This window comes from Panthera leo, chromosome C2, assembly GCF_018350215.1.
Source record: "Panthera leo isolate Ple1 chromosome C2, P.leo_Ple1_pat1.1, whole genome shotgun sequence".
NCBI classification, from domain to species: domain Eukaryota; kingdom Metazoa; phylum Chordata; class Mammalia; order Carnivora; family Felidae; genus Panthera; species Panthera leo.
Genome location: NC_056687.1, coordinates 108,682,400 through 108,708,975, shown reverse-complemented (window position 1 = coordinate 108,708,975; position 26,576 = coordinate 108,682,400). Strand labels below are relative to the sequence as shown.

At 39.7% G+C, this 26,576-nt stretch overlaps 1 protein-coding gene and 1 non-coding gene across 4 annotated transcripts in view; both read left to right on the top strand.

The window, feature by feature from the left end:
- Window positions 1-4,596: 4,596 nt before the first annotated feature.
- Window positions 4,597-26,576, top strand: part of GMPS (guanine monophosphate synthase) — a 78,695-nt gene continuing 56,715 nt past the window's right edge. The window contains exon 1 of one of the 3 annotated variants that reach the window (XM_042955095.1): window positions 4,597-4,681. In XM_042955095.1, coding sequence (XP_042811029.1) covers window positions 4,607-4,681 — 75 coding nt within the window. In that variant the 5' untranslated portion in view covers window positions 4,597-4,606. Of the gene's footprint in view, window positions 4,682-5,784; window positions 6,221-6,292; window positions 6,408-26,576 lie in introns of those variants that run through there. The other 2 variants (XM_042955096.1, XM_042955097.1) reach the window with 2 other exon arrangements.
- On the top strand, window positions 23,399-23,500 carry LOC122198994. The gene has a single exon (XR_006193277.1). It is a non-coding gene; the product is annotated as a U6 spliceosomal RNA (small nuclear RNA).

Genomic DNA, 26,576 nt, shown 5'->3' with positions numbered 1-26,576 from the left:
TGGCATTGGTAAGAGAGCAGGATACAGTAAACAGGGGCTAGCCAAGTCTCCAAGGACAAAATAATGTTAGAAGTTTTAAGTTTATCCTGAGAGCAATGGTGAACTATTAAGAAGATTCTGAGCAAGGGATATATGATTAAAAATCACTTTAGAACAGTTGGAGCATCTGAGTGGCTCAGTCCGTTGAATGTCTAACTCTTGATTTTGGCTGAGGTCGTGATCTCATGATTTGTGAGTTTGAGCCCCACATCGGGCTCTGCAATGATGGTGTGGAGCCTGCTTGTGATTCTCTCTCTTTCTCTCTCTCTGCCCCTCCCCTTCTCTCACTCTATCTCAAAATTTTAAAAAATTAAAACAAATTAAAGTAAAAAATCATTTTAGAATAGTTGTCTTCAATAAAAAAAACCCCTCACATTCCACCCTAAAAGGATTTTGAAAAACAATGTACTTCCTTCCACATTTTAAGTTGGCATCTAATATTTTTCATTAGTTTAAAAGTTAATCATTTAATTTTTATTTATTTATTTATTAAATATTTATTTTTGAGAAAGAGTGTGCATGTGAGCAGAGGAGGGGCAGAGAGAGAGGGGGATAGAGAATGTGGAGCAGGCTGACAGCCGTGAGCCCCATGCATGGCTCAAACTCACAAACTATGAGATCATGACCTGAACTGAAGTCAGACTCTCAACTGACTGAGCCACGCATGTGCCCCTAAAAGTTAATTTTTTTTAATGGGAGGTTTAAAATATCTTACATTTTGAAAGATGAAATGACCTTGGATTGTACCTGAAATAAGTATTTTATGATACGATACTTGCCAAATCTGAAAAGTCATGTAAAATTTCTATCTGTGGATTTTATCAAATGTTATTAGCTAAAAAAATGGCTCCAGAAACCACAAAATTACATTTGTAAGTATTAGGATCACTCGTTTATGTTGCCTAAGTTGTCCACCCACCCCCCCCACCCTCCCCCCCACCCCCCAGCTGGACAAAATTATGTATGAGACAGGTGAAGGTCTTGTAGGTTTCAGATGCTTCAATGCTTCAATTACTCATTAAAAGAGGTTTTCAGACTTCCCTTCCAGCAAAGATAGAGGAACAGGAACTGGATTTACTCTCCAGCTGGAACAACAACAGCAACAACAACAACAATTCAGACAAAATATATGAAGCAATGGTTTCAAAATACTGGATATCAAGCATCAAAGGACAGTGACCCGTGAGAGACAAGAAACAAAAGAGATGAGCCTTCAGTTTCCCCAGCTACTGCCTTGATAATCTCTAAATTATAGATATAACTGTATTAATTAATAATCATGTAAAGTGTGAATGATCTAAATACTCGAAAGAAAAGAAATGAGCAGATCAGACAATAAAAGTCAGACCCAATTATTTGCTGCCCATAAGAAACACTTTAAACATAAATACAAAAACAGGTTAAAGAGTTGCAAAAGATACCATGTCAACAATGAGTCAAGAAAGCAGGCATGCTGTTTAATTGTATTTTTTTTTTAATTTGTTTTTTAGGTAAGCTCTAGGCCCAATATGGGGCTTGAACTCACAACCCTGAGATCAAGAGTCTCATTCTGACTGAGCCAGCCAGGCACCCCAGGCATGCTATTTTAATATTGGAACAAGTAAATGTCAGAGTAAAGAATATTACCAGGGATAAAGAACGTTATTTCATAATGATAAAGTGGTCAATAACAATTTAAACATTTATGACCCTAACAACAGAGTTTCAAAATACATGAAGCAAAAACTGATGCAACTATAAGAAGTTGATAAAAATCACAAGTATAATTGGAGATTTTAGAACTCCTCTCTCAATAACTGATAGAACAAATAGAAAATCAAGAAGATAATAGTCTTGGTGCGCCTGGGTGGCTCAGTCAGTGAAGTGTATGACACTTGGTTTCAGCTCAGGTCATAATCTTGCAGTTCGTGAATTTAAGCCCCGCATTGGGCTCTACGCTGACAGTCTGGAGCCTGTTTGGTATTCTCTCTCTCCTCTCTCTCTGCCCCTTCCCTGCTTGTGCTCTCTATCTAAAAATAAATAAATAAACTTAAAAAAATAATTTGATAGTCTTGAGCAAGACTATCAAACAGCTTGACCTATTTGCCATTTATAGGACACTCTACATGACAACAGCAGAATACACATTCTTTTCAAGTACACAGAGAACATTCACCAAGATAGACTATATTCTAAGCCATAAAACAAACCTCAATAAATTTAAAAGGATTCAAATCATACAAAATATATTACAAAATATATTCTCTGACCACAATGGAATTAACTTAGAAACCAATAACAGATCTCTGAAAAATCCTCTAATGTTTGGAAATGGAATAACAGGCTTTTAGATAAGCCATGGGTCAAAGAAGAAATCAAAAGAGAAATTAGACACTATTTAGAACCAAATGAAAATTAAAATATCATATATAAGATTTTGTGGGATATCAGTAGAGCAGTTCTTCGGGAGAGACATAGAGCTAAATATATTAGAAAGTTAGAAGAAAAAAGAAAGAAAAAGGAAAGATCTCAAATTGATGATCTCAGATTCCAACTTAGTAAAATAGGAAAAGAGCAAACTAAACACAAAGTAAGAAGAAGAAAGGAAATAATAAAGATTAAAGTGGAAATCAATGAAATAGAAAGCAGAAAGACAATAAACCTAAGAGCTGTTCTTCGAGAGGATTAATAAAATTGGTAAACTGCTATCTAACCAGACTGAGGAAAAGCAGAAAACAAAATTACCAGTATCAGGAATGAGAAATTTGACATCACTACAGAGTCTAGATATTAAAAGGATAATAAGAGAATATTGCAAATAACACTTTGCCTATGAATTTGACAACTTAGACAAAACTGACAAATTCCTTGAAAAACACAAAATGCCAAAGACCAATCAAGAAAAAATAACCTGAACAGCCCTATGTCTTTTTAAAATTTTACTTGGTAGTTAAAAACCTTACTACCAAGAAAACTTCAGGCTCAGATGGCCTTATTGGTGAATTCTACCAAACATGTAAGAAAGAAATAAAATGAATTCCACACCAACTCTTTTAGAAATAATAATTCTATGTAAAATTTCAGGGAGTGCCTGCGTGGCTCAGTCGGTTAAGTGTCTAACTCTTGGTTTCAGCTCAGGTCATGATCTCATGGTTCAGGATTCAAATGGCATCTGGTTTCACACTGACAGTGTGGAGGCTGCTTGGGATTCTCTCTGCCATTCCCTGCTTGCATTGTCTCTGTCTCTCTCAAAATAAACAAATAAACTCGGGGTGCCTGGGTGGCTCAGTGGGTTAAGAGTCTGACTTCAGCTGAGGTCATGATCTGAGTTCAAGCCCTGTGTTGGGCTCTGTGCTGACAGCTCAGAGCCTGGAGCCTGCTTCAGATTCTGTGTCTCCCTCTCTCTCTGCCCCTTCCCCACTCACACTCCATTTCTCTCTGTCTCTCAAAAATGAATGCTAAAAAAAAAATTAAAAAATAAATAAAATTCTACACAAACTTTCAACCTTATTCTCTGAGGCCAGCATTACCCTGATACCAAATCCAAAGACATTAAAAGAAAGCTACAAGCTAATATTCTTCTTTAAAATAGATACAAAAATTTGAAATCAAGATTTAACAAATCCAATACATAAAAAGGAAAATATATCATGATTCCTTCAAACTTGTCCCAAAATATAGGGCTGGTTTGACATTTACAAATCAGCTCATCCATGTAATTTACCACATAAACTGAAAAAAAGGCATACAATAATCTCAACAGACACAGAAAAAGCATTTGACAACATCCATTCCTGATCAAAACTCTCAGCAAAACAGGAACAGAGGGGAACCTCCTCAACTTGGTGAAGGCTATCTATGAAAAACCTACAACTTATGGGTGAAAGACTGAATGTTTTCCCTCTAATATCATAGTTCCAGTGAGATTGGGCACAGACATTTGGGAAGTTTCGTTTTGGAATTGTTGATTTTGGGGCCCAAAATGCCATTGAACATCTAACTAGGGATTTACAGGGTAATATGGATCTGGAGCTCGGAAGAGAGAGCTGTTATAGGGCCTATTAAAAGATATTTTAAAATAAATTTATATTTTTAAAAACCCCAGAGAAACAAGGTGAAAAGTTAAGATGAGAAGAGGGTTAGGAATGGAAATATTGAAGAAAAGCAACACTGAAGCCTTCTCCTGTAGGAAGATATAGGAAGAGGGGCAGGAAAAGGTGACCAAAAGAGCATGAGCTATCCTTAAAAAAAAAAAAAAAGTGACCAAGAACAATTTTACAGGTGAAAAGACACCTCTAATGGTGTGTCTATAAGAGAAATCCAGTTTCAAGAAAAAGGGAGGGGTCAAGTCAAAAGTTGCAGAGGACCTTAAGATTTAAGGATTGTGGTACATGCTGATATGCTTAGCCATAAACACAGGTGACCATCAGAACATATTGAAAATAGGCATTATCTAGTATAGATGGGCTTTAGCCAATCCTTAATACTGGCACATCATATTACATTCCATTCCATTCTGGGTCAATATTGATGCAACTGAGTCTTTCCTATTGGTTACTACACCGTCCTCTTACTACACCGTAGGTTCATGCAGACCTACCAAGACAGCCCAGTATCCATGGCTTTAGAAAGTTCAAGTATCCATTTTTCAACTCAAAAAAGGGTAAGTGAAATACTTTCGTTGACTCCAAGGCCTGATAAGATTTGGGGCCTTTTGTTCCTGAAACTAATAAACCGTCTATCCTTTCCTAGATCAGGTACCCCTTACCTCCTATAATGAGAGGCAGAGACGAACATTATCTCACCGAGCCTCATTTTTTTTTTTTTATTAGTAAAAAGTGTATAAGAACATAAACCCGACCTCAGTACTTTCGCGGAATTGGTTAGAATAAAATGGAGGTTTCGTAAATCCGGGTTGTCTTATTCAGGCTCCTTGACACCTGGACTAGAGCCTGACACATAGCATGAGCTCAGCAAATGGCTGTATTGTAATAATTGAATATTTGTTAGAAGGCTTTGTTAATCTGGAAGCTGTTCCAAGTGTTACTTATTCTCCAACCCCGATTTAGGCTCCCAGGTGACCAAATTTAAACAACTCATCTTGATGGGTGCTAAGGAGTAGCTGGAAGGACTGTAGCCCCCTCCCCAGAATAAATAAAAACATTGGAGGCTGTGCAAACAGAACTTCGCGGCCAGTTCCCTGGCCCACCATCCCACCGGATTGCCGCTCCCAAACCTCTTCCTTTTGAAAATCTGCACCCGTTGTAGAACTTTTGGGACCCTATGTGAGCAAGTCTCGCTTTGATGTCTCTGGAGATGTTACCACAAAACTCTTCATAGTAGCCTTGGCCTCTTCATCGTCCCTCAACTTGAGATGCGGCCGCGAAAACGGCTAAGAGCTCCCCCAGGGACCCAGCCCTCGGGAGGCTTCTTAGTCCGCGCCCCCAGCCTCTCACAGTGGTTAAAGGATGCCGGCAGGCAGGCCTACAACAAGCTCTCCGAGGCTTAGGGTTTTCTCGGAGGTGGGCCTTGGGGGCGAAGGTGGGGCCGCCCGCCAAGGGCCCCTCCTCCCGCGGCCCGTTGCCCGGTGCGGGGGCGGGAAGGGCGGAGCCGGGCTGTTAGCTGCGGGCTCCTCCTCCCAAGGGCAGGCCAGGGGAGGCGGAGGCGGGGCAGGTTCCTAAATGGGGCGGACTTTGGCGGCGGAGGCGGGGCCAGACGCCGCGGGCACTTCTTCCCTCGGGCGGGCAGGCCGGAGAAGCGGCGGTTTTCTTTTCCCGGGGGCGGGCCTCGGCGGCGCGAACGGGCCTGGGGGCGGGGCCGGGCCCCGAAGGCCCCTCCTTCCGAGGCGGGCTTGTTTGGCCGTGGCGGCAGCTGCGGGGTGTCCGCGGTTTGGCTGCCTAGCCAAACGGGCTCTGGCTCCTCCCAGTGGCCGGCCGGGGCGGAAGCAGGAGGCGGGGGCAGCGTGCGCGCTGCTGGTCTCCTCTCCCGCGGCGCTGGGGCCCGCGTTCCGCGGCTGCTGCTCGATTCGGCGCCTCGCAGTCGGCCAGCTCCTCTCGGCGCCCGCCGGCTTCTAGACCAGGCCTCCTTCTCAAGCCCCGGCCCGCGGCGTCGACCCCGCCAGCCCTCTACCGCCCCGTCTCATAGTGTGGCCACCGCTGCCGCGGCCCCAGCCCCGATGGCTCTGTGCAACGGAGACTCCAAGGTCAGTCTTTCGCGTGGGGGTCCCTGCCTCACCGCTTCCGGGCGCAGGCGAGGCTCCGGGGCCGGGGAACCACCGCTCGACCCCCCCTCCCCCCCAGCCCGTCAGCGCAGCCCTGCGGCCCGGGCAGCTGCGCGTCGGAGAGTCCTTGGTCGGGGCCTGTGGCATGTTTTCTCCTCGGGAGCGGCAGGTGCTTTGTTGATTTTGTCTGCGTGTCGGGGTTCCTGCGGCCGCCGGTCTTCGGGCGTCGGGGAGGGCGTCAGCTCCCCGCGGCCGCGCCGCTGGCCCCCGCCTCCCCCGCGCCGCTGTGGGGCTCGGAGCCCGGGGAGCGCGGCCGGAGGGTGGAGGTAGGGAGGCCAGCGGGTTGTGCGTGTTTGCTTCCTCAGCCCTCACCCTCGTCCCTTCGAGAGGCTGGGGGCCTTTTGTGGACCTCCGGGGACCCGCCGAAGGCAGGGCAGGGTCGGGGCCTCGCGTGCGGCTTTCGAGCCGTGCCGGCCTCCCGTCTTCCCGCCACCCCCATTTCCCGCCTGCCTTCGGTGGGGCCCTCCCCGCACCCTAACGCCGGCCTTGGGGTCCGCGGCGGCGAGGCCGCGTGACTGCGGCTCCCCTCGCTTCTCCCCTTCTCCGGTCCTGGTCCCCAGGTCAGTCCCTGGTCAGGGCCCATGGCCCCTCACTCCGCTGCCCTCCCCCCCCCCCCCCCCCCCATTCTCCGAGGGCAGGAGCGTGGGTCTAACCCCGCCCCCAGTCGCTGGCTGCTTTTACTCGTTTGTTGGCGGTGGATCCCCCTCCCCGCGGTGCGGATCCCTCTCCGGGACGCGAGCCGCGGCCGCCACCGCCGAGGGCTGGGGAAGTGGGGAATCCCGGCGTGCTGGAAAAGTTGCTAACTCGGTGTGGGGAGAGCACGTTTGGGCCGCCGCTGCGCTTCTCGTCACCTCCAACTCACTTTTTTCTTTAGACCTCTTCGTCCGTCTCGCTTCTGAAATTGAGCACCTTTGCTTTCACTTCTGTGTTAAAATTTTCGTTGGCTTGGCGTTCTTTCAGACCCTTACAAAGTCGTTTTTGTCAGCGGGAAACTGCAGTTTTGAATTGGGATTAACTTGAGCAAGATGTACCTCCTGTATGCTGTTTAGAGCCTCGCTTTGAGAAATTACTTTAAATTTTATTCGGATGTGTGGGATTTTCAAAGTCAGGTGGGAATTGGTGTTCTAAGTCAGATAGTAGTGCCTTACTCATGGTATTCTGTTTCCAAGGTGCTGCCTAAGTGTCACTTGCTAGTAGGTCCTTTTTTGCTAATGATTGCTTAGTTCCTTGTAAACATTCAAAAACTAATTGTTGAGCAAATGAGAAGAGATAGTAAGGTAGCGATATGCGCTTTTAAACCGAGGAAACTGATGCTTAGACTCCGTGAAGCTCTTGTCTCAGGATTATGAAGGTAAATGAAGACCCTGAAGTAGTTTCAGACCTCAGAAGCGAATGTAAACCTCATTGTACAGCTCTTTACACTCTGTACATTTGCAAAGCATTTTTCTTCTCTCTTTTGAGACTTATAACTTAGCTTTGTGCTCATAGAAGAAATGACTGTACCAACAGGACTGAAACCTAATTTACAGACTTTGAAAAATATGTAGTGGTATAAGAGTATTTTCAGAAATTAACTGGCAGCAGGAAGTTAAAGATTCAGTTTCCAATTTATTTGTCTCAGGAGTATGGAACATAAACTTTTTTTCTAGTTGACACTTTGGTTTAACTTGCATTTTAAAGAGTCTTGATCAATTTGATGTATTTGAGCTTCAAGTGAACTGCTGATTTTTTTTTAAATTTCAAGGTCCTTTATGTTTTACAGCATACTCAAGCATGTGTATTTTTATTTTGGACTAATAGATGTGAACCGGATTGGAAGCATTTTCAGGAGGAGCCATCAGGGAAATAATATACTTCATTAAATATATTATTATTCCTCGTACGAGTAAGGAGAAAAAAACCCCTACAATTAAACCATGATATGTCATTGACATCGTATTGACAAGTAAACAGATGTAGAAGTAAAGTAGGTGAAATGAGATATTTCTAAGAGGTCTGCCTGGAAATCTGAGTAGGTATCTCTTTTCTATAGTTTACTCCTGAATTACTCTTCTCTGGAGTGAAATACAAGTACTGCCCTCAAGCTTTGGCCGCAAGCTTACTTTGCGCATAGATTGTTTCTGACAATTGTATGTAAATCCTGGTTCATAAATTAAAAAGGTGATTTCAATTTCTATCCTGGCACATTTCAATTTGTATCAGGATTTTCTTTCTTTCTTTCTCTCTCTCTCTTTCTTTCTTTCTATCTATCTATCTATCTATCTATCTCTACACTCACTGTGGAGCTCAAAACCCTGAGAAAAACCTGGAGATCAAGAGTTGCAAGCTCTACTGACTGAGCCAGCTATAGGCGCCCCTATATCAGGATATTCTAAAATGACATTTTTACGTGATAGAAATCAGGGAGAGACCTAAAATCTGTAAAAGCATTTGGGCTGAATGGTTAACCACCTAAAGCAGAGGTTATTGTTTTCTTGGTTAAGGAGTTGACATAATGTTATTTAATTAAGAAGTTAAGATCATATTTAATAATGTCTTTAAAAACTTTTTACAGCTACTTGATGTTGTATATGAATTGTATATAGGTCAAGTATGAGACATAGTAACTATTTTCTGTTTTACTGAGGCAGGATTATCAGAATATTGTTCTTTGGACTCCGTGTCAGGTTTCCCTTTTTTTTTTTTTTTTTTTTTTTTTGGCCTTATCTAAGCCTCAGACTCTTGGTTCCAGTAGAGGTGGGACCTGCTCCGTCACCTTTCCTGAAATGTTGACTAGGGTAATCATACTTGAATTAATGTGTTTTTAAAGTTGATTGCATGTGATACAGAATCTTTAATGACATCTAATGTTAAACTTTTTTTCTTATTTAAAAAAAAATTTTTTTAATGTTTATTTATTTTTGTGAGAGAGAGACAGAGCTCCAGAGGCAGAGGGGCAGAGAGAGAAGGAGACACAGAATCAAAGCAGCTCCAGGTTCTGAGCTGTCAGCACAGAGCCCGACGCGGGGCTCGAACTCACGAACCGTGAGATCATGACCTGAGCTGAAGTCGGCCGCGTAACCGACTGAGCTACCCAGGCGCCCCTAATGTTAAACTTTTAAATTTGGCATTTCTAAATTTAAGTTTTTGAATTGAGTTGAAAGATGATGAGATTTTTTACCTGGGACGCATTGACAACTGTCCTTTTATGATAATCCTTTATAGTATATATTTTTTTGAAAGGTCAAAGATGATTTTTTTTGCCTCAGATTTTAAAATATTTGTGAAGATGCTCATCTAGAATGTAAGAGCTGTTACAAAAGGAATAGTTTTTATTATTTCCTGTTGTTAGACATGGAAGGTTTTGAGACTGGGAAGGTTTTGAAATTCCTCCAGGAACCTCAGATAGCCTTGTCTTTAGCGAGGCCAATTTGTTACTTAAGGTAGATGATTGTCTTTTAAGAATTTTTTAAAGATGTAGACTTGTCTTATACTGGTTCAAATGTATTTGATACTTTTTAAAAGGCTATTTAATGAATTATATTCCAAAGGATGCTGTTTGAAATAAAGAATAATTATTTGCTATACAGAACAATAAAATGTATCTCTGTTATGATGCTTAAATTGTCTTCATGTTTCCTTCTAACCTAAACTCTGTTAGATGCTCAAGATGAATGAAGTCCTCAGGGATAAAACAATTCTGAAGCACTTTGTGAATCAATGGAAAAGTAGTCTCATAGAATTTGAGTATTTGTATAGCATACATAATTCTGGGTTGTGTAGAATAGAATGCTATTTTTTTCATGCATTTTGTAGAATAGAGACATTTCTGTATTTGCTTAAGAATCACAGTGGTTCAGGGGCGCCTGGGTGGCTTGGTTGGTTAAGCGTCCGACTTTAGCTCAGGTCATGATCTCGCGGTCCGTGAGTTTGAGCCCCGCGTCAGGCTCTGTGCTGACAGCTCAGAGCCTGGAGCCTGTTTCAGATTCTGTGTCTCCCTCTCTCTCTGCCCCTCCCCTGTTCATGCTCTGTCTCTCTCTGTCTCAAAAATAAGTAAACGTTAAAAAAAAAAATTAAAAAAGAATCACAGTGGTTCAAAAAAAAATAGCTTTACTATAGTAATAATGTGATAGTGGGTTTTCTTCTTTTTTAAATTTTTTTAAATGTTTACTCATTTTTGAGAGAGAAAGAGACAGAGCCTCAGCGGGCGGGGGGGGGGGGGAGGCAGAGAGAGAGAGAGGGAGACACAGAACTCGAAGCCGGTTCCAGGCTCTGTGCTATCAGCGCAGAGTCTGACATGGGGCTTGAACTCCTGAACCGTGAGATCATGACCCAAGTCCAAGCCAGACCCTCAACTGACTGAGCCACCCAGGCGCCCCTATTAGTTGGTGTTCTTATTGGTGGGCTCTTGCCATGGCTTCAGGTTCATGGTTTGAGGATTAAGGACATGGTTATATAGTTATGTCTGTACATTCCCTGATATAGGCCTTTATAATGTGATAGGAAGTAAGATGTTTGGTTATAATAGTGTGACCATATATTCTTTTTGTCTAAACTGGGGCGTATAAGGACATAAAAGAACATAAAAGAAGTTGCTGAAAATAAATTTGTAATTGCTGTAAAATGAAATATTACCAAACAAAAAGTTTGGATTCATGCAATATAGTAAATTAATGGCAAAACTCCTGTAGCAAGAATGCTCAGATTACTGTCTGAACATTATGTGCAGAAACACACGACATCTCTTTTTTGCATATACTTTACACACACCTTATTCACATTTCCCATTGACCTAGTGGATGGTGGCCTACAGGTTTGGAGCATCTTGCAAGCTGAGCAGTGGCTGTGTGGCACAACTGAGCACTCAAGACTGGATAGAGTTAGCTATCCCTAGTTGCCGAGGGTCCAAGTGTACTTCATTTTATCAGAAATGGATAAAAAAATGGGTTATCAGATTGAACCTGAAGTTAGAAGTGAGAACTGTATATTGCACCTGCACTCTATGCAGAACTAGACAAAACCATGTCAGAAGGTGGAAATATAAAGTGAAAGTATAATAAACCCATCTGATGTTACTTAAATGCAGCTATTCATAAGCAAATGTGTAAAACTGAAGAATATGTTAAGCTGGGTGGGGTGTTGGAATAACAGGTGTAAATTAGGATCGTTCTGGGCAAACTGCCATATGGTCACTTCAGTTATAGAGCACATATTGTCCTGAGTCTGGATCTTGATTTCACAGTGACAGGTATTTAAAATTTGGCTAAACTTTAATCCTAATATATATATCAGAGTAGTTATTTTTGAGTTAATAAAATTCTGAGTTATGAAAATTCTTAAAAATTGAGTGTCAAATTGCTTGTTTTCTAAAAGATGAGAACCAACAGTGTTGAAACTGACCAAAAGGTAAAATAATCTGCTCTAATCTACCATAACAGATGTTTCCCAAACTTTTAAAGCTGCCTGGACTTGCAAAATTCTGTTATTCCTGTTTGTCACCAGGAGAATAGAATCCTTTTTCTCTCTTAAAACTTACAGAGATCTATGTAAATTTAAGACACCCTCACCTTGTCTATAATTTGGAGAACTAGTCTTAGTAATTCTTCTCCTCTGAGTCTCATTATGAATATAAATTTAAGACTCCAGAATTCTAAAATGCTGCTTTGGACACATTTTGGATGAACAATCCCAAATTAATTTGGGAAAATTTAGATGAATATAAAAATACAGATAAATCATTGTTTTGATGTGTTTATTGGTAATAGTGAAACTTTTTGTGCTGTGATTTTTCCTTCTTTAACTTAAAACAAAATTTTTTTAATGTTTATTTTTTTTGAGAGAGCATGAGCAGGGGAGGAGCAGAGAGAGGGAGACACAGAATCTGAAGCAGGCTCCAGGCTCTGAGGTGTTAGAACAGAGCCGGATGCAGGGCTTGAACTCACAAACTGTGAGATCATGACCTGAGCCAAAGTTCGATGGTTAACCGACTGAGCCACCCAGGTGCCCCTTCCTCCTTTAACATTTTTTTTTTCCTTTAACATTTTATGAAAAATTTTCAAGCTAACAAGTTAGAAGAAATTTTAGTCACCATTTAGGCATACACCTAGATTCTACTCTTCACTTTTATTAAAACAGTTTTATTGAGATATAATTCATATACCATAAAATTGTGCCAATATAAAGGGCACAATTCAGTGGTTTTTAGTATATTCACAGATTTGTATGACCGTCATCACCACAGTCAATTTTGGAACATTCTCATCACCCCCAAAAGATATCCTGTAGCTTTTAGCAATCAGCCCTCTGGCCATCTGCCTTTTTCTCCCAATGCTAGACAGCTACTAATCTTTTTTGTCTCTATAAGATTTGCCTTTCTGAACATTATATATGACTAGAATCTTAAAATATGGAGTCTTTTGTGACTGGTTTCTTTTAGTGTAATGCCTTCAGAGTTCATCTGTCTTATAGCATGTGTTAAGTACCTTATTCTTTTTTGTTACCAAATAATGTTCCATTGTATGGATATACCACCTTTTACACATTCATCAGTTGATGGACACTCTTGATATTATACATAATGGTTCTATGAATATTCCTGTACAAGTGTTTGTGTAGACATAAGTTTTCATTTCTTTTGGATGTGTACTGGGGTGGAATTGCTGGGTCATATAGTAATTCTGTGTCTAACCTTTTGGTGAACTGTCAGACTTTTCCAAAGTGGCTGCAGTATTTTCTATTTTCTGTCAGTAGTGCATGAGGTTCTAATTTCCCCACATTTTTGCCAACACTTGTCTTTTGGATTATAGCCATCATAGTGGGTGTGAAGTGGTATTTCATTATGATTTTGATTTGCATTTCCCTAATGACTGATGATGTTGAACATCTTTTCATGTGCTTATTGTCCATTTGTATATTTTCTTTGGAGAAATGTCTGTTCAGATCATTTGCCTGTTTTTGAAAGTAGGTTACTTGTCTTTTTGTTGAGTTGTAGGAGCTCTTTATTCTAGTGACAAGTCTCTTATCAGAAATATGCTTTGCAGATATTTTCTGCCATCCTCTGGATTTTTACTTTTTTAATGGTGTCCTCTGATACATAAAAGCTTATAATTTTGATGAAGTTCAACTTATTTATTTCCTTTTGTCACTTTAGCTTTTGGTATCTCACCTAAGGAACATTTCCTTTTTTTTTTTTTTCCTTCAAGTTTTTATTTAAATTCATTAGTTAACATATGGTGTATTACTAGTTTGGGTAATAGAATTTAGTAATTGGTCACTTAAATATAGCACCCAGTGCTCATCACAACAAATGCCCTTCTTAATGCCCATCGCCCTACCCACCTCGCCTCCAGCAACCCTCAGTTTGTTCTCTATAGTCAAGAGTTTGTTTTATAGTTCGCCTCCTAAGAAGCATTTCCTAATGATCTTAAGTCTTGTGTAATTGCCTATGTTTTCTTCTAAAGCCTTTGTAGCTTTAGCTTTTACATTTAGGTCTTTGATCCGTTTTGTTGTGAGACTCTAAGTTATAATTTGGTGGAACATTTTCGTATTATTGCATTATCGTCATGAACTGTGAAATCTGTTCCTGCCAACTCCAACATCTGACTGAGTGAAATAAGGTACCAGATTTACAGCATTAGACTGAGCAGGTAACTTTTTAAAAAGTAATTAAAGGGAATTAGGAATAAAAGTGTACATTTTTAATGGATGGTTAATTGGATGCTTAATCCACTTAATGGATTTAACCTGATAGATTTTTGGTTTTGTAATGGAGTGATTCTTAGGTTTGACTGAATGTTGGCCTTGTTTTTGACACCATGGCAGAGCTTGACCATCTGGGTCCCCCCCCCCCCCCCCCCCCCCCCCCCCCCCGACTCCCGCTGAAGGCTGAAGGTAAATAGTTGCTTATTGTAGCATTGTTTTTCAGTTTGTGGAGACAAATGGTTTGAAAAGGTCACTAATAGGTATTTTGTTTGGCTTGTTTTTATTGAGGCAAAATGTGCATAGTTGAAATACACAGATCTTTAAGTGTATAATTTGAATTTTTTAAAATTTATTTGGAGAGAGAGCGAGCACAAGCAGGAGTGGGGCAGAGAGAGAGGAAGAATGACAATCCCAAGCAGGCTCTGTACTGTCAGCACGTAGCCCAGCTTGGGGCTCAGACTCCCCAAACGTGAGACCTGAGCCGAAATCAAGAGTTGGGCGCTTGCTTAACTGACTGAGCCACCCAGGTGTTCAGTGTACAATTTGAATTTTGACACACACACACACGTATACATACACACACACAAACACACCCATGTAACCACTTCTCCAATCAAGATCTAAAACATTTCTATCATTTCCAAGTTCCTGTGTGCCCCTTTGACACTTAATCCCTCCACTCCTCTAGCAGCAACCACTGTTCCCATTTTTATAACCAGACATTAGTTTTGTTTGCTTTTGAACTATATATAAATGGAATCATACAGTGATTGTGGCTTCTTTCATAATGTTTTTGAGATTTATCCATGTTATTGTGTCAGTAGTTTGTTCATTTTTATTGTTGCCTAGTATTCCACTGTGTGGATATACCAGAATTTGTTTATCCATTCACATGTTGATGGCCATGTGTTCTGTTTCCAGTTTTTGTGGACATAGATGTTCATTACTCTTGGATAAATATTTAGGAGTGGAATTCTTGGGTCAGAGGAGAGCCCCTAATAGGTATTGGTATTTTCTATTTTGTACAGTTTAAAATATTTAGGTTATAATAATAAATTACTTGATACCTGGAAGAGATAAACCTTGGTATAGTAAAACAAACTTTAGAAAATTACATCATAATTTTTTATCCTTAAGAGTATTTTCAAAAGTACCTTGTTCGGCTGTATTTTAATGGAAATAGTATGTGGTTTGTGGGCAAAGAGGCTACTTTTGGATTGGCTTTATAAACCTGTACCAGTAGAAATGAATCACTTTATTTGATAATAACAATCTGAATTTTAAATTCAAAAATAAATTGACAATAAAGCTGATGAAAATAGAATTGGAAGCACTTGATTTAATAAGGCTGGGTTTTTATTTTTGTTATTATTTATTTATTTAAAGTTTATTTAGTTATTTTGACAGAGGCAGAGATAGCACGAGTCGGGGAGGGACAGAGAGAGAGAGCGTGGGGAGAGAGAATCCCAAGCCAGCCCATGCTGACAGTGCAGAGCCCTACACAGGGCTCGAACCCAGGAACTGTGAGATCATAACATGAGCCAAAACCAAGAATCCAATGCTTAGTCGACAGAGCCACTGAGGTGCTCCTCTTCTTTTTAAATGCAACCTTTGGAATTGATGCAGTATTTGCATATAAAAACTGTTTTCAGGTTTTTGATAAGAAAATTTCTATCAGTTTGTCTGTGAGGCATATTATCCTTGTATGGCAAATCTTGGATTCACCAGGGCTAGCTCTCCAGAGGTTAATTAATAGTGCCTCTAAGTAGTTCCTCTTCCCTAATGTCTTTCCTTCATTAGTTACCCCCTTAAAAAAATTTAAGTATGCATTTATGTTTTAAATTTACAAAGCTAGAGAATCTATATAATGTGTATTTTTTTTTTAAGTTTATTTATTTTGAGAAACAGTGCAAGTGGAGGAGACGGGCAGAGAGAAACCATACCCAGAAGTTTCCCTGCTGCCAGTGCAGAGCCCGATGCAGGGCTCAAACCCACGAAGCTGTGAGATCATGGCCTGAGCTGAACCGAAGATTCAGATGCTTAATCGACTGAGCCACCCAGTCACCTTCAGTGTAATCTGTATCTTAAAGACAGGGTCATAGAGACCTAAGCATGATTATAGCCATGTTGTATACTTCTGCCCTGTGTTCTTACGTATTTTTAAATGTATTTCCAGGGAAAGCAGGATCATGGTTTTTTGATTGAGAACCTGCCATGGATGCTTTGGTGTTAGTTTTTTGTGAAATTTCACTTTAGGTGGCAGTAAACATTTTCAGAAGGATGTGTCATACTGATTTATTGCTGACAAGTTTATGGTCAGCTCAGCACTGCTGAGCTCTACTACTTTCATCCTTCCGCCTAAGCCAAGATGTCTTATGGCATGGCACTCTCACTTCTGCTCTCATTACATAACCCAAAACTAGTCTCATGGCTGAGCCTGATGTCAAAAGTGAAGAAACATATTCCACCTAAAACAGAATGAACTGCAAGGTCACATGAGAAACGGCATGGATGTGGGGAATAGTGAAGAATTAGGGCCAATTATACAGTCGATTACGTATAGAATGTTAAAAGCATGCATATGTAGAGCAGAGTGTATAAAGTCCCTACCTAGCTAAACGGTTACAAGCACATGGTCAATCTTTCTTCATATATATTTACTTAGTGCCTCACAGACTTACATACATATTCTCTATTTTGTATGTTAAGATTGATCAGTTGATTCAGGTATTGCCAACATAACCATTTATTATCAAGTTTCTCATGAATCTTTCACCTAATGATTTTAATAATCAATGCCTAGTTTAGTGCTTGTCATAGATCTGCTGTAAAGAACCAGTTTTAAAATTTTCAGCCCACTGATGCTAATGCAATAAATTTATAGACAAATGAAATTTAAAAACCTAAGACATAATACATAAAGACCTCCAGTTTTTATTGTAGACTCAACAGAAATAAAATTATTTTCTCAACTTGTTATAAAAGTATATGAATGTTTATGTAGAACTTACGTACCTTTTGTTAACGTACCTTTGGTCACAATTTCAGATCAGAACTGGTCCTTTTGTGAACCACAATAGCTTAGATCCTTTAGGATTGCAAAATGGTGATACTCTAATTCTGCTATAAAGATCTATCTCTCATGAACTATATGGTTACTTGGTAGAGTTCCTACTGGAAAAGCAGAATGCATGCTTGATTCCTTCCCATTACTTTGACCAAATTTATTAATAGTTTTTTCAAGTTTTATTATTTGCAATAAAGTGTAGTTCAGGCACATATTGGAGTAGAAAGGGCTACATATAGAAGGAAGATTGTGTTTATGAAGTAGAGTAGAAGCATCTTGAAAAATGGACCATGTGCTAAACACCTGTGAAATTGTGACATCTCCTCAAACTTCGCATTTTTTTTCTTAAAAAGTGTATTGATTCTTTCTAAGCTAAAATTCTTTTTTTTAAAAAAATGTTTATTTATTTTTGAGAGCAAGAGAGTGACAGAGCATGAGTAGGGGAGGGACAGAGAGAGAGAGAGGGAGACACAGAACCTGAAGCAGACTCCAGGCTTAGAGCTGTCAGCACAGAACCCGACACTGGGCTTGAACTAACGAACCAGGAGATCATGACCTGAGCCAAACAAAGTCAGACACTTAATTGATTGAGCCATCCAGGCGCCTCCCTAAGCTAAAATTCTCAAAGGTATTTTAGGAGTAATAATTACGTGGGAGACAAAATTGAATCTCTTCATGAACTCAGTATGAAGAGATAGGTTTTTGATTATCTTTCATCTGTAAATAAAAAGTGTTATCCTAAGGTCATCATAAAAGAGGCAGTGAAGTTTGGGGATAAATCTGTATTATTTCTTATTTTTTTTATGTTTATTTTTGAGAGAGTATGAGTGGGGGAGGGGCAGAGAGCAAGTGAGACACAGAATTTGAAGCAGGCCCCAGGCCCTGAGCTATCCTCACAGAACCCAGAACGGCGAGATCATGACCTAGGCCAAAGTTGGATGCTTGTTCAAGCAAGTTGGTACTTGTTTATGTGAGTAGGTCCACATATGCTCACACCTGAAATCACTTTCAAAAGAGGTACTTTTTGTTAGAATAATTGATCTGAGTCACAATAAGAATGCAGAATCAGTAGAGAAAACTAAGGGATAATATAAAGAAAACAATGTATGAGGAGGGTGAGCAGAGATAAACACAGTTCAGAACTTTTCCTTTCAATATTTTAATAGTATGAGAACAGTTGTTACTGAATGTTATCTGTGTATGTGTATACACTGCTAACTTTTAGAATGAGGTTGATTTGAGCTGATTCACAGTGGCTTAGATTTACCTAGAGATAACCTTGTTTGTTTCTTGGTTAATGTTCACCATTGAATGGAAAAACTGTAATAAAACTTTAAAGGATTTAAAAATCATGAGGTAAATAATAATACACTCTGATTTTCACCAACAGTGCAAGTTTTATTTAATTTAGAACTGGTTATGTAAGTATAGTTTATCCATCAGGTAACCTTGCCATAGGTTTCTGAAAAGACCTCTTTTAGGATAATTGAAATCCAAGAGGAAAATAATTAATAATTTCAGAGTTTAAACACTGGTATTAGAAATTATAATGTTGGACTAAATTTTTATTTCCCTGCAAGTTAGATGAGACAGAGCATATAGACTTGTGGTTTTATTTTCTTACTCAGTGTTTATATGTATAAATTAAATCCATTAGATCTGTATTTAGCTCATCTGAGAAGATGAACTTCCTCAACCACTCCTGTGGTTAAGGTTTATATATGGGAGTCTGATAGTGTTTAAGTGGATGCTGGAAGTAGTATTAGAGTCCAAGCTAACCTGCTTTTTATTTTTTAATTCATTGATTTTAGGTCGTTCATTCAGACTGTGTTCATTATGTTTAGCAGTCGTGCCCTTGAACTTGAAAGGAGTTGTTGGCACCATAAATACAGGTTAGAAGAGGATTTGCAATGATTTTGAAGGATCCAGAGACATAGTTGGTTATTCAAAAGAAGATGAAGTTCGGGTCAGAAGTACAAATTGATTCAGTAAAGGAGAAAAAAATGAAAATATGGAGATGGTGGTGGCTTGGTCCTATCTAACATGTAGAAATAAAGTAGGAGTGATGAATATACCTAGTAAGTGCTTGAAATTTCATTAGGGCAAAGAATTTTCTCAATGTATGAAATCATTAGCAAACTAAGAGCAGTAAAATGCTAACACAAAAAGTTTATGTCACTAGGGCCTTGTATTTTCCAGACCTGTTGAACACTGAAAACTTAAAAAACGTAGTAATTTGAGGGAATTCCAATAGAAGCTTATAGGTTACATAGATTAAAGGAGATAGAGAAAAATGAACTTCAGTGAACTGAGTGATCATAATTTTTGTTCACAATGTTTAATGCCTACACATGTGAAATTCTAAGATAAATAGAACAAAGTCAGTAATCATAACTTAAGCAACATGAAGCAATTGAAGATTGGTAAGCATTGCATGTACAACTAAATGTATATGCAGTATTGTCTATTATTGTATTGGGATGTCTCAGGACTTGTAGATTTTTCTCAGGTGTAAAGCCATTTCCTGAGGGCATTTTACACATTTGTTACTTAAAATGAACTGCATAACTATCATTGTATTCAGTAATGGCACCTAGAACTTTTTATATATGTCATTAGAGATTTATTTAGAGAGGCTTTTTTGAGAATCATAATAGCACTTACACACAGATAAAAATACATGTATATGAAATAAATTACTTTTATTTATTTTTTAAAAAAAATTTTTTTTTTTTTTAACGTTTATTTATTTTTGGGACAGAGAGAGACAGAGCATGAACAGGGGAGGGGCAGAGAGAGAGGGAGACACAGAATCTGAAACAGGCTCCAGGCTCTGAGCCATCAGCCCAGAGCCCGACGCGGGGCTCGAACTCACAGACTGCGAGACCGTGACCCGAGCTGAAGTCGGACGCTCAACCGACTGAGCCACCCAGGCGCCCCTGAAATAAATTACTTTTAGTATTGCTGAACTTTCTTCGTGTTCAGTCTGACTCTTCTAAGAAATTACTTTTTGACTTGAGTTGTCCAGGAATTGTTTTTCCACACATCTTCCATGACATCAAGAATTTTGATAATTCACCATTTCTTGAGAGTGCTCAGTTACTTCTGGGATTTTTTTCAAGGCCATTGACAACTCATTCTGCAAGTTTTAATGCTAGTACTTTCTTGATCTTACCAGAAGATGTCAATGGAAGTTTTTCAGGTAATGACCAGGACTCAGGCCTTCTTCAGATGGTCTTTAAATGTTTTGCTGACTGAAATATTAAGGGGTTGAGCTTGTCCAAAGATACTACGAGGAGTAATAAGCCACTGCACTTTCCAGGGGTCTTACTCAAGTGTTTGTAGAAAACATAGAAAAATGATGTACTTGGTGAATTACATAAAGCTCCAGAATGTCTATCCTAGATGAATTTCAGCCAAGCTCAGCTGTATTTCTTTTGCTGAATCCTTGGGGCATCTTTCTGCTCTGAAGGAAATTTTCTAAGAGACTTCAGGGAATCTCTTTCCCTTAAGGGATTTTATGTCAAGTTGTACATAGCTATGACCATGGCAGTGACAGCTGTGTCATTGAGCTAATGTAAAACTTAAGATATTGTGTGATTTCTGAGCTGTCTGGCTTCTTTCATTTGGCATGTCTGAGATTGATTTATCCATGTTGGGATTTTTCGGCCAGAGAAGACATGGTATAGCAAGCACTCTGTGGGACCATAGAGAGTTTAAACAGCAGTTTAGGCTTAAAGAGTAGGTCATGGCCTTCCTTGTAGGGCTTAGAAGGTATTTTGGACTTAATTGAACTTTATTCTAAGGGAAAGTCACTATAGGATATTAAGCAGGGGGAGGAGGACTTAAATCACAGCTTTTTTCGTTTTAAGCACACAGGCTTGTTAACCACCTGATCAAAGTCAATGTCACCAGTAATGAAACAAAATGACATGACACTTGCCACCGTGTTCTGTCAAGAAGAGGCATGATTACATCACCAGTGTAAGACTGTTGCCAGAAAAATGTTTATCTGGAATCTAATCATAAGGCAACAAGTAGATCCTGCTTGAGGCCTGTTCTGCAAAAAGCTGGTCTGAACTTTTAAAAAATGTCACTGTCATAAAAGATCATGAAAAGATGAATAAATCTAGATTAAAGGAGACAGTGACATGACAATGTGAGTTCAAAGTGTGTGGCTTTAGATGGGGTTCTGGAATTAAAAAAAAAAAAAAGCCATACAGGACATTATTTGGTGACATTTGGGGAAATTTGTGTGTAGATACTATCAGTGTTAAATTTCTTGGGTGTGATAATATATTGTAGTTAGGAGAATGTCCCTGTTTGTAGGAAGTACATTCTGAAAAGTTTTTTTGGGGAGAAAAATGTCTATAATTGTTTTCTAGTAGTTCAGGGAAAGAAGTATATATAGATAGGAATAATGCAAATGTGGCAAATGTTACTAATTGTTGAATTTAGGTGGAGAGTGCTGTTTCACTGTGCCATAGTTTTGGTTTGTTTGTTTTTTTCTTAAGTTTATCTTACTCCCAGTATGGGGCTTGAACTCATGACCCCAAGATCAAGAGTTGCATGCTCCTTTGACTGAGCTGGCCAGGCACCCTTGTGCCATATTTTCATCCTTTCTGTAGGTTTAAAGTTTTTCGGCGGGGGGGGGGGGGGGGGGGGGGGGGGGGGGGGGGGGGGGGGGGGGGGGGGGGGGGGGGGGGGGGGGGGGGGGGTGGGGAGGGTTGAACAAGCATATGATAAGGTCAAGAGATAGAGGGTCTCTGATTTAACCCTTTAGTTGTAGGATCAGACTTTATTCAGTGTTGTATGTGAGGTGATGGTTTCTTATGAAAAACCTTCAGTTAATTCTGTTGACGTTTCTTTAAAAAAAAATTTTTTTTTTTTACATTTATTTATTTTTGATAGAGACAGAGCACAAGTGGGGGAGGGGCAGAGAGAGAAGGAGACACAGAATCCGAAGCAGGCTCCAGGCTCTGAGCTGTCAGCACAGAGCCCGACGTGGGGCTCAAACTCACAAACAAACCGTGAGATCATGACCTGAGCCGAAGTCGGACACTTAACTGACTGAGCCACCCAAGTGCCCCTGTTGACATTTCTAAAGTACCTAAGGTGTTGGATAATTTTATGAAGATGTACACTTTCTCCAGAGTATAGGTGTAGTGAGATTAAAAAAGTAAATATGCTCAAACTTCCAGTAGCCTTTTGGTAATGAAAGGATTATTCTGGGTAGTTGAATATCCCAGATAACTAAAATGTGTGTGTGGTGGGGGGGGGGGGGGGGTTGTTCAAAATATCTTTAACCCTAAAACTTTTATTTTGGCAACTGAAGGCTCCTAAAATGTCTTTTCTTTTTCTTTTTCTTTTTTTTTTTTTGAGAGAGAGAGTGAGAGTGCATGCCCGAGTCAGGGAGGGTCAGAGAGAGAGAGAGAGAGAGAGAGAGAGAGAGAGAGAGATAATCTGAAAACAGACTCCAGGCTCCAAGCTGTCAGCATAGAGCCCAATGTGGGCTCAAACTCAAGAACTGTGAGGTCATGACCTCAGCTGAGGTTGGATGCTTAACTGACTGAGCCACCCAGGTGCCCCCTAAAATGTCTTTTTTGAAGGACAACTACCTGAATAAGTTAAGTACTGATGAAATCCGGTTTCCAAAATCATTTATGTGGTGTAATACTACTTTTCTCAGATACCAGTGGAACATTATTTCATTCATGAAAGCAATCTTTCTAAAGTAATAAACTTACTTCCTTTAAGTACCAAAATATTAAAAAATAAAATGAAGGTATTCTTCCAAAAATATGATGCATATTTAAAAATTTTTTTTTTCTTTTAATGTTTGTTTATTTTTGAGACAGAGAGAGAGGGAGACACAGAATCTGAAACAGGCTCCAGGCTCCGAGCTGTCAGCAGAGCCCGACATGGGGCTCAAACTCACAGACTGCGAGATCATGACCTAAGCCCAAGTCGGAAGCTTAACCGACTGAGCCACCCAGGCACCCCAAATACAATGCATATTTACCCACTTTGCTTCTGTAGTGATGATTGTTTTGGGGTTTGAAAAGGCCTACATTTACATCCTGCTTTTGCCATTGTTTCCCTACGCAAGTGACATAGTATCTGAGTCTCATTCTTCCATCTGTAAATTAGAAACACATACCATTATGAATAAGAAAACGTAAAGCACATGAAATACTAGGTGTGAAGTAAATGCTAGTTCCCTTTTATTAAAAAAAATCTTTTTATTGTAAAATAAAACATGGGCACAGAAAACTACACACAACAAATGTATAGTTGGATGAATTATAAATCATGTGCTTTTTTATTCAAAATATTGAAAGTTTTTTTTCTTTAAAGTCCTATAATTTTGTTAAGCATATGTGTTGGTACAGAGCAGATTAGCATGGCTCCTGTGCAAGGATGACATAAAAATATGTGAGGTGTTCCATATTTTTCCACTTGCAATGATGTGGACGGAGCTAGAGAGTATTATGCTAACCAAAATAATCAGGAAAGACAAATACCGTATGTTTTCACTCATATATGGAATTTAAGGAATAAAACGACCAAAGAGGAAAAAAAAAGAGAGGCAAACGAGAGACAGACTCTTAACTACAGAGAACAAACAGATGGTTACCAGCGGGGAGGTAGGTGGGGGGATGGGTGAAATAGGTGATAGGGATTAAGGAGTGCACTTATGATAATAAGCACTGTGTATTGTATGGAAGTGTTGAATCACTATATTGTACACCTGAAGCGAATGTTACATGGTATGTTAACTGGAATTGAAATAAAAAAAGTATGTGTTGAGATTGGTCATTCTGGTTTCAAAGTCTAATTTTGGGTCGTGTTCTTTTATGCCTTGTATACTTTTCTTAATATTTTTTAGTTCATTTAGGGGTGCCTGGGTAACTCAGTCAGTTAAGCTTCCAACTTTGGCTCAGGTCATGATCTCATGGTTTGTGAGTTCAAGCCCGGCATCGGCCTTTCTCCTGTCAGGGCGGAGCCCGCCTCAGATCATCTGTCTGTCTGTCTCTCTCTTTTTGCCCCTCCCCACTCTCTTCTTTCTTTCTCTCTCAAAAGTTAACAAACATTTTTTTAAAAATTAAAATGGTACTTTCCAGTTTTGATCTGTTTCTCTTTTCAGCTTGCTCTTGTAGGGATGTTGTTTTATTCCTTACTCTCTTTTTTACTTTTAGTAATTTTGTATGGGATTTGATTTGTGTAATTTCTGTTTCTCTTTTATATGAATTTAATTTTCCTGAGTTTTTAGATGGAATCTTGGTTCATAAAACTTTCGTAACTTTAGGGGCGCCTGAGTGGCTCAGTCGGTTAAGCGTCCGACTTCAGCTCAGGTCACGATCTCACGGTCCGTGAGTTGGAGCCCCGCGTCGGGCTCTGGGCTGATGGCTCAGAGCCTGGAGCCTGCTTCCGATTCTGTGTCTTCCTCTCTCTCTGCCCTCCCCCGTTCATGCTCTGTCTGTCTCAAAAATAAATAAACGTTAAAAAAAAAAATAAAAAAAAAAAAACTTTCGTAACTTTATAGGGCTCTTTCTTCTGTTAAAATTATGGCAGATTGTTTTCTCAGGATTCCTTGCTCTGATCCTCCCCGCCCGCTCCCCCCTCCCCCCCCCCCCCCCCCCCCCCCCCCCCCCCCCCCCCCCCCCCCCGTAGTTTGGCCCTTCTGTTTTCCTTCCTTGTCCTTGTCCTTGTCCTTGTCCTCGTCCTGCTTAATTTTGATTCTGCTCCCAGCAGTTGCTCCTCATTTGTGAGCCTTGTCCTACAAGGGAGCCCTGGCCCATTAGTTTATAAGGTTCATGGATATTAAATTCCTTCCACCCGTTTAAGCCTTACCTTGGGTCTCCTACTACCCATGCACTATTGGATGGAGTTCTCACACCTCCCAGTGCAGCTGCTGTTCTTGAATTGGCCTGTGCTTTCTAACTAGTATCTGTTGATTGTTTTTGGAATTGTCCTATTCTCAAGTTCTTCACTGAAGCTAGGTTGTTTCCCACATAAATGTTTAACACCAGAGTTTATGACTATTGTAGTTTGTTCCCACAAGCTTGTATTTTGGGATTCTTGGGAGAATATCTTGTCATTTACTGTTTCGTTTTGCTATCTAGTTGTTCAGTGATACGTGGGAATTCAGGAAGATACAAAAATGATACCATCTCTACCTTATGAGAATCTCTAGATTCTTTTGTCTTATTGTTAAATTAGGGCACTGATATGATTTGTTTTTTCCCTTAGTATTATTGATGTTTTAAAAAATGTCATCATGATAAGATAAAATGATAGACATCAGGTGAGTTGAGAGGGGTGTTAACCTTTCAGGCTTTTGTATTTACTTAATAGATTTTACAAATAGGTATAATAAAGTTCTCTGTTGTGTAGTGTTGAATTTCATTTGTCTCTACTATTGATGTGACAACTTTTCTCATTAGGGTCCTTTTTCTAATCTGTTAAGTTTGGAAGTTTAATTATCAAACTTTACAACTCTGTGTGAAGTAACAGTAAATAGAGTCAAGGTTTTGAGGGAAAGGAACTTTTGCTTTCATTACTGGTGATCTTTTTGCTTTTCCCTGAGTTGTTGAAGATTTGTGCTGGATATAGGCACGTTGATAGCCGAGGTAGAAATGAGGCATGGATTCAATATTTCCTCCAATGACCTCTGATGTCGTGTGATTAAACATTTTCAAAAGTTGATGAGGAAACAGTGTACATTTTTCTTTTAAATTAGTTGATTTAAAGAAGTACAGATAGTCCTCACTGTATAATAGTAAAACGACCATAAAAATGATTGTGCAAACTGAAATCATGCAAAGCAATTTTAATCAATGGGAAGATTACAGTGGTTTTATGACCTTTAAAATCTTTTGTCAAAACATTAATTTTACGTTAATTATAGAAGTATAGAGAAATAAAATACTGAAACTGCCCTTTAAAATAACTTAAAGCATTAGACACAGTGAGACTTATGTTTTCTTTGTAAAATACTGATTAAGAGTAGTTTAAATATTGCTTCTTTTTGCATCTTTTCTGTGCCTTGATGGCTTTTGACATTTTATCCTTTACACTTTGAAATGTCATGAAGTATCTCCAAGAGTTTCTTTAATGTGAAGTATTTTCCTTGGGTCGCTTTCTCTGGTACATTGTCATCCTTTTCAACATAGTCACTTTCCTCATTGATGGTGGTAAGTTTACCTTCACCAAGTTCTTCTGGCTGCACATCTAGCCAAGAGGCACACAAACCACAGCAGTGTCAACAGCGTCATGGCCAGCAATTTCTTCCACAGCTTCATTTACACTGGATTCATATTTCACTTCTAGTGTCACTTTTCATTTCTTTGCTGCACTTTCTTTCTTTTTTTTTTTTTTTTTTAAACATTTATTTATTTATTTTGAGGGGGGAGGAAGGGCAGAGAGAGAAGGAGAGAAGAAAGAGAGAATCCAAGCAGGCTCTGCACTGCCAGCGTGGAGCCTGATGCAGGGCTTGAACCCATGAACTGTGAGGTCATGATCTGAGCT